Genomic DNA, 12,008 nt, shown 5'->3' on the forward strand with positions numbered 1-12,008 from the left:
AAATGTGTACTATTCCAAACAAAACTCCAAAATATATTAATGAACCAAAATTTAAAAATAAACATATATGACTAACAAAGTCAGATGCTCTTGACACGTACAGAAATGTGGCGGGGTTAAGCATATTTTGTCCCTTTTGGAGATAACCATATGGCCCAGACCCCTGATCATGGTTCATAGACCTTTAAACCTTTTCAGTTTTGCATGTTTTAGTATGTGTTTATACCAACTTGAAGGGAACAACTTTTAATAGATCAATGTTATTTGGTCGGCATGCAATTATACAAGCATTTGAATTTCTCATTTTCACAGAGGTAATTTTGCCCTGCACCTTCAGTCATGATTTATTTACATTGAATGTATTGCATAGTTACACTTTACATGTTCAGGTGTTGAATTTTTAATTTTATAATTTCTAGTTCACCTGGCTTGAAGGGCCAAGTGAGCTTTTTTCATCACTTGGCGTCTGTCGTCTGTTGTCGCCTGTCGTTGTCGTTTTACATTTTGAACTTCTTCTAGAGAACCACTGAATGGAATGAAACCAAACATAGCATGAACCTTACGAGGTGCTGACCAAGTGTTGTTACTTTTGCCAATCCATCATCCAAGATGGCCGCCAGCAGGGGACTTAGTTTAACATAGGACCCTACGTGAAATGCATACAAATGACTTCTTTTAGAGAACAACGGAATGGAATGAAACCAAACATAGCATGAATGTTCCTTACGAGGTGCTGACTAAGTGTTGTTACTTTGTAGCCGATCCATCATCAAAAATGGCTGCCAGTGAGGGACTTAGTTTCACATAGGACCCTATGGGAAATACATACACATGTCTTCTTTTAGAGAACGACTAAATGGAATGAAATAAAACATAGCATGAATGTTCCTTATGATGTGCTGACCAAGTGTTGGAACTTTGTATGCTATCTATCATCCAAGATGGCTGCCAGCGGGGGACTTAGTTTAACAAAGGACCCCATGAGAAATACATACGAATGTCTTCTTTTAGAAAACCACAATGGAATGCAATATTAAACCAAATTTTATCTTTTTTTATATGATTTCAAAAACCTAAATCAGATGAGTGATTCAGGCTCTTGAGAGCCTCTAGTTATTATACTATCCAAATTGCACAAAGGTGAGAGATAACTCTTGGTTTACAGGTCATTTTTTCAAGGGACTTGTAGGAGCTTTCTAGCACCTGTATACGTATCTATGCATAGCAAAACATTTTTTCGTTTAATAGATATTATTGATTTTTGTTGCAAACCGAGCAAACATTTCTTTATAATTAAATTAAACAACTATATTTACACATTTATATATAATCATTTTGACATATTTTAGGATTTTCAGTGTTTTCTGTTGACAATACCAACATTATATTCAGTTATGACACATCACACAAAGGCGTTTGTCATGAGACCTTTTACTTAGAAATTCAGGATTTGGAAAACGAGAATTTCAAGGTGATGAGACATTCTTTTCCTGGTTTTATTCCTGTCTTGGATTTAGAAGAAACATTACTGAAAGTAGACCCTAGACAGTTTCTGCTTAAGCTGAATGATTATATGTTTGCATTTATTACTAGAAGAGAAGAGGCAAAAATTGTACAGGTAAATAAGGACATTAGAAATGGACTTTTGCCAGTCAAAATCAATCTTAAAATTTGAAAAACAAATCAAACTAACTCTTTGCCAATGGTGAAATTAAAGGTTGATTATATAGAACCTACATTGCAACATTGATTCTCTGTGACTGTAAAGGAATGTTTAATATTTGTATTGTCATCTAATGATGTCACACTGTGAATATGGTCATAAGTTTTCTCTGCTTGTAATTCAACCATTCTGTCTGAACCCATGGTTGGTTTCTGACTGAATTAATTATACCCCCGTTTGCAGGATGTATAATCATGATAATGGTTAATAGGTAATTTGTGCATTTCTCCTTTGATGTGAAATCACTGATAATGTCAGTATCACCCTCACCGAAAAAAAGACCTGCAGCAAACATTTGCCACAAGTTTGCAGCAAATGTTTGCTGCAAACTTGCCGCAACTATTTTACCATGCAACTAAAATTTGCAGCAAGCTTGCTGCAAAAATAATTATGCAAATTAGATTTGACGCAAGCTTGCGGCAATTGTTTGCTGCAAACATAATTATGCAAATTAGATTTGACGCAAGCTTGCGGCAATTGTTTGCTGCAATTATAATTATGCAAATTAGATTTGCTGCAAGTTTGCTGCAATTGTTTGTTGCAAACTTGCAGGAACTACACATATACTAATGTCATGTGTGAAGACACATTCAATTTGAAATGATCTCTTTCAAAAATTACATAAAATTTTATAAAAGTCAATTCCTGTCTTTATACAAACTGTCATTGGAACTCATTTGATTTAAGGAAATACATACATGCATTTGAGTTTTGAAAAAGGGGCAGGAGTCATTCTCAAATGACATAATATACCTGTATTAAAAAATGAACAAGGTAAAATCTCAAATATGTATTGAGACTATAAAGATAGGTAATAATTGCATTACAGAATTTAAATTAATCTTAATAAACATGATCATGATGGTGCAGTACATCAGTTACAAATTCAAACTTATAATGGCTTAAGTTTTTCAATAACACATACATGTATATATAATTGCTTACTTAATTATGTATGATGATAACATTAATTATACCCCTGCTTTAAAAAAGGGGGGGTATACTGTTTTTCCTCTGTCAGTCCGTCCGTCCGTCCCATGAATATTTTTCGTCACATTTTTCTCAGAAACTACAATACAAGGATTTATGAAATTTGGTTTCTGGGTTTATCTAAGTCAGCTATACCGTGTGATGCGTTTTCAGATTGATCACTTGACAACTTCCTGTTTTTATTTCATTAAAACATGAAGTTCTATGAATCATTTGTACTTACAAAATTACATACTGATTATCCCATATTAATGAACCAAATATCTTATATGTAAAATGCATTTCCAAACACAACCAACATGACCTAGCCACAATTGCAAATTGTTAGCATCCAGGAAGTGCCAACTAGGCATGCCCAGTCAATATTGTGTCAGTCAATATTGTGTAATTCCTGCAATGTTCTGGGAGACATATAGAATGGTCAAAGTTTTCTGCAATCTTGTGGCAAACATATAAAAGAGTCTTCTGCAATTGTTTGCCGGAGGTTTGCAGCTAGCTGCAAACATCTGCAAACACTATTTTCTGTGTTCCTGCAAACTTTTTGTTTGCCGCAAGCTTGCAGCAGACTAAGTTTGCCGCAAACAATTCAGTTTCATAAGGACAAATTATCGAATGCACTGTTTAAGGATCTACTTTCCCTTTCATTCACAAAATGGTATGATTTTTTTCCACAGAAATGTAACTTTTTTGGTGAATGAAACACTTGTCATTGTTTGAAACTTTCAGAAAAAGTTAGTTTAGCCTTTTTATATGACTGCAAACAATTTTTGGAGATCCTATAATGGTATGCTGTTGTTGTTTTTTCGTTTTCATGGTCCAAAGACACATTAGATTTTGGACAATGGCTTAAGTATAATAAGAATGGATCTCTATAAAAAAAATTAAGAAGGTTCAATACCACAGAAGGAAGGTTGGGAAAAATTTTGCGGATGATGGTCCCAACAGTTTAAGAATAAGGGGCCAAAACAAGTATTTTTCTAGTTTCAGGTTAATAACTTGTGTATAAGTATTTGGATGTTTTAAACCAAAAGTAGAAGGTTCATGTAAGGTGTTATGGGGCCAACAGTTTAGGAATAAAGGGGCAAAAAGGGCATTTTGCTAGTTCTCTGACTATAACTGTAAGTGTATGAATCTTGCTGACATTGTACCACAAGGTCCCATATCACAAAAGGGAAGTCTGGGATCGAGCTTTGGATAACTTCCCAAAAACATGTAGGAATTACAATCCAAAAAGGGCCAAAATATCATTTTTGTAGTTTCCAGACAATAACTTATGTTTAAATGTATGGATCTCTCTGAAATTTCACTACAATGTTCCATACTACAAAAAACAAGACTCGGATTGTGTTTTGGGATTATATTCATAGACCAAAGTCCAAAAAAGAAACTCAAATAAGGATCCAGGATACATTGAAAAAAGGGGTAACGGGGGCCCAAAACAATAAAAAGTTTGGTGCAGAACAGGTAAAAAGTCTACATTAACCATACATATAGCCATTGACTTTGTATGATCCCGGTAGCCTTCCCCTAAATCTATTTCTGAAGTTAAAGGTAACCTTAGGGCCTTCAAGTTCAATGTTTCATATATCTCATTCGGGTTGTTAATGAATGACATAACTGAAAAAACAAGAATTTTAATCCTAAAATAATTTGAAATCAATGTGATCATTGTCTGGATGAATGTAGTCTATATATTTGGACTAGGATGAACTCAGAAAAGGGGTTTGCAGGTAAGGGGGTGGAGTGTTATGTTTCTTTGCCCAAGTCAGAAAATTGTTTAAAAGTTTATCAACGCGAGACCAACTTTGAAGTTTGAGTGGTTGTTCCCTAATGACAAGATTGGGAAAACAAGAACAGACACTTTTAATTATTAAAATGATCAGAAAGGCAAGATAATTATCATGATTTTACTAACAAGTTTAATTTTGCAGATATAGCTAGTAGACTGTCTTTATAAATAGATAAAAACAATCCCAGGCTTAAAAACATGAAATCCCAAGGAGAACTTAAAGAAATTCAAATCCTGACATCCTGAAAATTTTGAAACAATTATTCCCAAAACAAGAAGGTATCAACTGTGAAAACCTCTAGCAAAACAACACCCAATGCAGAAGTGCTGATAAAGGTCAGACCCCTCCCTTTTATAGGAATGATTACACTTATACTTAAATAAGATTTTTTAGCTCATCTGGACCAAAGGCCAAAGTGAGCTTTTCTCATCACTTGGCTTTCGTTGTCTCGTCCGTCGTTAAGTTTTACTAAAGATCTTCTCCTCTGAAACTACTGGGCCAAATTTAACCAAACTTGGCCACACTCATCATTGAGGTATCTTGTGTAAAAAATGTGTGGTGTGACCCAGCCAACCAACCAAGATGGCCGCCTTGGCTAAAAATAGAACATAGGGGTAAAATGCAGATTTTGGCTTATAACTCAAAAATCAAAGCATTTAGAGCAAATCTTTAATACAGGGGTGAAATTGTTCATCAGGTCAAGATCTATCTGATTTTCAGATGAATTCGACAACCCGTTGTTGGGTTGCTGCCCCTGAATTGGTAATTTTAGGGAAATTTTGCTGTTTTGGTTATTATTTTGAATATTGTTATAGATAAAGATAAACTGTAAACAGCAATAATTTTCAGCGATGTAAGATTTACAAATAAGTCAACATTAACAAAATGGTCATTTGACCCCTTTATGAGTAATTGCCCTTTATAGTCAATTTTTAACCATTTTTCGTTAATCTTAGTTATCTTTTACAAAAATCTTCTCCTCTGAAACTACTGGGCCAAATTAATCCAAACTTTGCCACAGTCGTCATGGGGGTATCTTATTAAAAACTGTGTCTGGTAACTTGGCCAACCAACCAAGATGGCCTACATGGCTAAAAATAGAACAATGGGGTAAAATGCAGTTTTTGGCTTATAAAGTTCTCAAAAACCAAAGCATTTAGAGCAAATCAAGTGATATTGTTGATCAGGTCAAGATCTATCTGTCCTGGAATTTTCAGATGAATCAGATAACTGGCAGAAGTGGTAATTTTAAGGAAATTTTGCAGTTTTATGTAATGATCTTGAATATTATTATAGATAGAGTTAAACTGTAAACAGCAATGCTGTACAGCGAAGTAAGACCTAAAAATAAGTCAGTATGACCAAAATGGTCAATTGACCCCCTAAGGAGTTATTGCCCTTCATTTTCAATTTTTACCAATTTTCACAAAATTTGTAGATTTTCACTAACATTTTCCCCCTGAAATTACTTGTTCAAGTTAATTATAGATAGAGATAATTGTAAGCAGCAAGAATGTTTTGTAAAGAAAAATCAACAAACACATGACCATGTCATGAATCCATCTGTGTTCTTTGTTTAATATTCACATAGACCAAGGTGAGCAACACAGGCTCTTTAGAGCCTCTAGTTTAGCAGTAAGAAGTATATAGAGCAAACCTGTGCTTATTCAAATTTGTAAGTCAAGCAGTTTTCTTTTAGACGGCTATGATTTGTTTTCAGGGAAAATTAAACGTAGATTACAGTGAACCTGTCGACTTCATTGAAATAAAGATAGGAAATTCTTCAGATATACTTCAACTAGAATTCCAGTTAACATACACTGATCTACTTCACACAATGCCAACAAAGACTAGATTAACAGTTATTGTTAATGGTGAGTACAGTGAACTTATAAACATCATGTCAACACAGACTGGATTAACAGTTATTGTTAATGGTGAGTACAGTGACCTTATAAACAACATGTCAACACAGACTAGATTAAGGTGAAGGAACAGTAAATGGGTTATGTTCGAGATTTTGCTAAAATTTTGCATACAACCTTGGCTCGTTGAAGTACAACTGAAAATCGAAAAAAATAATACATTTATCTCTTTTATTATCTGAAAAATTGTAGATTGATTTCTTTTGATATGGGTAAATATTTGTATAGAAAGCACATAATATCGGCGAAAAACCATCTAAAATTTGTCTTAAAATCGCCAAATCTCTAATTCTACTCCATAGATTTTTCTTAAAAAACTATATATTGTTGACACATAAATTTCTGTTTTAATGATATAAAATAATCATAGAATCACCAACTTCTTTTTTTTTCTAATACAGTCTAATAATCAATTTGTTACCTTGTTGGTAATGAAAAACGTCGAAAATCAACGTTTTACGGCCTGCAACGCGATAACGTTACGATTATTTCGCCGTTTTGTTGGCTTTTTCACAACTAACGCAACTTTGTTGATGTATACCATAAAAACGAAGTCGGTGACCCTATTTTTATTTTGCATCATTATAACGGAAATATATGTATCAACAACATACAGTTTTTTAAGAAAAATCTATGGTGTAGATTTACAGATTTGGCGATTTAAAAACAAATTTTAGGATTTTCGCCGATTTTATGTGCTTTCTATACAATACAAATGTTCACCCATTTTGTAAGTATTCAATCAATAATATTTCAAATGATAATTGAGATAAATGGATTATTTTTTCGATTTTCAGTTGAAGTTCATCGAGCCAGAGTTGTATGCTAAATTTTACTGAAATCTGTGACAAAGCCCATTTACTGTAACTTGACCTTAAAGGGGCACTAGCTACGATATATATAAAAAAATAAAGTATGATTTTTTTTTTAGATCAATCATTAATCAAATTGGAATAATGAAATGATAATTTGCTTTTAGCAATCAATTTCCTTTAATTTTGTTGAAATAAGCGATTAAACATAATTTTTGACTGATTCACTTGCAAGTGAAAACGTCATCATCATTCTAACCGGTATTCATGTGAACTTCAAGTTAACCCCTAGCTAGAGATTGACAACGCATGCATTGTACGTGTACTGGTTATTTAAAGAAAAAGAATGTCAACAATGAAAGTGAAACTACGGTAAATCATTTGATTACTAATTCGATGCACATAAAATCATTCTTATATGGTTAAAAACAATGAGAAACATCTATTTTTAATCTATAAAATAAAATCAAACAGACCTATAAAAATGCAATTGCACGTGTTGGTTTAATCTATTCGTATCTTTATTTTTATTTACATCGCTTATATGGTCATCTGAGGTCAAATCAATAGTTAATTAGATGGCGTCTGGACTAAAATACACACGAAACGAACCTATATATTATCTACCCCATGCTCTGTAAACTGTTTATTTTAGACTTTTGATAGTTTGGATAAATGTTTTACATTGTTATAAACCAAATATGAGAATTTGAGTCAAATCGGTTACAATGAATTTGACAGCTAGTGCCCCTTTAACAGTCATTGTTAATGGTGAGTACAGTGACCTTATAAACAACATGTCAACACAGGCTAGATAACAGTCATTGTTAATGGTGAGTACAGTGACCTTATAAACAACATGCCAACAAATAAAATTGAGAATGGAAATGGGGAATGTGTCAAAGAGACAACAACCCGACCAAATAAAAAAACAACAGCAGAAGGTCACCAACAGGTCTTCAATGTAGCGAGAAATTCCCGCACCCGGAGGCGTCCTTCAGCTGGCCCCTAAACAAATATATACTAGTTCAGTGATAATGAACGCCATACTAATTTCCAAATTGTACACAAGAAACTAAAATTAAAATAATACAAGACTAACAAAGGCCAGAGGCTCCTGACTTGGGACAGGCGCAAAAATGCGGCGGGGTTAAACATGTTTGTGAGATCTCAACCCTCCCCCTATACCTCTAACCAATGTAGAAAAGTAAACGCATAACAATACGCACATTAAAATTCAGTTCAAGAGAAGTCCGAGTCTGATGTCAGAAGATGTAACCAAAGAAAATAAACAAAATAACAATAATACATAAATTACAACAGACTACTAGCAGTTAACTGACATGCCAGCTCCAGACTTCAATTAAACTGACTGAAAGATTATGATTTCATCATATGAACATCAGGCACAATCCTTCCCGTTAGGGGTTTAGTATCATACCATCATAACATATATGAGAAGAACATAACCCGTGTCATGCCAACAACTGTTTTTAGAATAAATGTGTTTAGTTCCGACGCAAAGACCTTATCAGTGACTCAATATTAACGCCAAAATATGCAATCTTTAATGACTTGACAACAGTATCGTAATTATATCCCTTCTGAATAAGTCTATTCAAAGGTTTTGTAAGTTTCTGAGGTGAATACTGACACCTTTGAGCTTTATAAAGAATATTTCCATAAAAAATTGGATGTGAAATACCTGAACGTATAAAAAGTCTGCAAGATGAGCTATATTTATGATGCCAACAAAGACTAGATTAACAGTTATTGTTAATGGTGAGTACAGTGACCTTATAAACAACATGTCAACACAGACTGGATAACAGTCATTGTTAATGGTGAGTACAGTGACCTTATAAACAACATGTCAACACAGACTAGATTAACAGTCATTGTTAATGGTGATCGAGTACAGTGACCTTATAAAAAACCTGTTAACACAGACTAGATTAACAGTTATTGTTAATGGTGAGTATAGTGACCTTATAAACAACATGTCAACATAGACTAGATAACAGTCATTGTCAGTGGTGAGTACAGTGACCTTATAGACAACATGTCAACACAGACTGGATAACAGTCATTGTTAATGGTGAGTACAGTGACCTTATAAACAACATGTCAACATAGACTAGATAACAGTCATTGTCAGTGGTGAGTACAGTGACCTTATAAACAACATGTCAACATAGACTAGATAACAGTCATTGTCAGTGGTGAGTACAGTGACCTTATAGACAACATGTCAACACAGACTAGATAACAGTCAAAGACTATTTACTGTTGTTAATGATGAGTACACTATTATATCTCACACAGTGATATGATCGTTCTTATGTTGTACTGTTATACCACTGTCCCAGGTTAAGGGGTGGGTTGGGATCCCGCTAACATGTTTAACCAAGCTACATTATTTATGTATGTGCCTGTCCCAAGTCAGGAGCCTGTACATTCAGTGGTTGTCGTTTGTTTATGTGTTACATATTTGTTTTCAGTTCATTTTTTTTCATAAATAAGGCCATTAGTTTTCTCGTTTGAATTGTTTTACATTGTCTTATCAGGGCCTTTTATAGCTGACTATGCGGTATGGGCTTTAGTTTAAACATATTTATTTATAGTGGATTGGGAAACAAGTTTTGCAACTTATATTAATCCCTTTCCACTTTGCGGGTGCGAGTGCTGCCTTGTAGCGGCATTAGCCTACTCTTTTTTTTTAAATCTACAAGGGTGTCTTTAACGTGCAAGAGATATGGCTCTCTCTTAACACGGGTCAGCCATTTATCGTCCCCGTCCGACGGACTATCATCTTTTCCTCAAGACCATACTCGCGAATGGTGTCAAGGGAGAGCCGAAAATTGAATCGAACCAGGAACCCTCGTGTTAGTAGTCCGATGCACTAACCATTACACCACGGCTCTCATGGTATGGGCTTTGCTTTGTTGAAGGCCATACGGTGACCTATAGTTGTTAATGTCTGTGTCATTTTGGTCTTTTGTGGATAGTTGTCTCATTGGCAATCATACCACATCTATTTTATATAGTCTGTAGATATAGGAAGATGTGGTGTGAGTGCCAATGAGACAACTCTCCATCCAAGTAACAATTTAAAGATATAAACATGTGAAAGCTCTCTCACAGGCAAACAACCTGAAATATATAAGGGCATACACTACAAGCATGGGGACACATTCTACTGCATCCACACAGCACAAGTAACAAACCCTGCAGTAAATAGATATAGGAAGATGTGGTGTGAGTGCCAATGAGACAACTCTCCATCCAAGTAACAATATAAAGATATAAACATGTGAAAGCTCTTTCACAGGCAAACAACCAATAACTGAAATATATAAGGGCATACACTACAAGCACGGGGACACATGGCAGGTTTTAATACTGTTTATTGCCTCATTTGTAAGGTCAATTGCTCTGTGTTTTTGTTTTTTGTTATTTTGATCTGGGTTTTTTGAGATGTCTAATACTATAAACAATAGGTCCACTATATGTGGTGTATTGAATGATTGTAAGGTGTATACAGGTATCACATTCTGGTATATATTATTTGCGCATTAGCACTGAGTCAACCAGAGTTGGATGAATCAAGTAGGCCCATATGTTTTAATAGGGCCTTCCCCATTGGCATGATTTTTATTTCTATCAATATTAAAGCAATGGTCAGTAACTCAGACAAGCCATTTCACTGTGTGGACTCTTGTCGTAATAAGGTGTGTTTCTTAGATACTATATATGGTATGATTGTATCTGTCTGTCTGAGAGGGTTCATTTGACAATTGCATGAATAATTAATAATGTAAACTGTTTGTGATGGTTGTAGTAATTAACCTTTATATTAAAGAGGACAATACATCTTTTGTATTTTTGGTGGTGAATAATTGTCTTAAAGCATGTATAGTCAAAAATGACCTTCTTATCTGATATCAATAAGACTAATCTTAGTTTTGATGATTTATGGAAATGAAATAATCACATCTCATCAGTACCATTTGATAAGGTGCTATAGTAAGCCTATCAAATACTAGCACTGTTACTATATATGTGTGTTCCTTTAAATTACAGCTTGGCCATTTGTTTACAGGAGCCTTTTGATATATAATGTACTTTATATACATATTAATGTATTTATCTGAATTACAGATGATTCGGAAGGCCATGGTGTTAAGCCAAAGGAAAAACTTGTCAAAGAATGGAAAAACAACTTACAAACAGAACTGCTGACAGATGCAATTTTTGATATTATGAAAGATTACAAAAGTCTCACATCTTACCATTTTGACAAATAGAATATCAAAAGCTGTAGCTTTTCTGCTATCAAAACAAAAAATAAAACTAATGGAAACTGTTTTCTTGTCTATGGATTTTCCATAAAATCATACATTGTTCCCAGAGAAGACTCTTTCACAAAATTGTAACCACCCATAGAAGCAATTTTGAGACTGGAATACATATTTGATGTGTTGCTTTATGATAACCAAATATAGATGATAAGACTAATTGATAATAGTGGATATGATTATGGCTACAACATTTCCATGTCAATTATTCATGTGTTTTTCTAGCAAGAGACCAACTGTTTATCGTTGGAAATTGGACAGAAAACAAATAATGTCATAGATTAAAATTGTCTCCAGAGACTTTTTTTTAATAAACCACTTTTGAGAAATGTTTTTATATTTTTCATGTAATATTCTTATTAGGACATTGTGTAGCTATGTATTTAATGAAAACAATTATATTGCTAGTC

The 12,008-nt window shown here is 34.0% G+C and overlaps 1 protein-coding gene across 2 annotated transcripts in view; it reads left to right on the plus strand.

The window, feature by feature from the left end:
• Positions 1 to 12,007, plus strand: part of LOC139498604 (centromere protein O-like) — a 19,433-nt gene extending 7,426 nt beyond the window's left edge. For both annotated transcript variants that reach the window (XM_071287065.1, XM_071287066.1), the window contains exons 4-6: positions 1,350 to 1,618; positions 6,224 to 6,377; positions 11,402 to 12,007. In XM_071287065.1, the coding sequence (XP_071143166.1) occupies positions 1,350 to 1,618; positions 6,224 to 6,377; positions 11,402 to 11,547 (569 nt within the window). In that variant the 3' untranslated portion in view covers positions 11,548 to 12,007. The remainder of the gene's footprint in view (positions 1 to 1,349; positions 1,619 to 6,223; positions 6,378 to 11,401) is intronic.
• Position 12,008: the final 1 nt, after the last annotated feature.

The sequence above is a fragment of the Mytilus edulis genome, chromosome 12 (assembly GCF_963676685.1).
Source record: "Mytilus edulis chromosome 12, xbMytEdul2.2, whole genome shotgun sequence".
In the NCBI taxonomy this organism is placed as follows: Eukaryota; Metazoa; Mollusca; class Bivalvia; order Mytilida; family Mytilidae; genus Mytilus; species Mytilus edulis.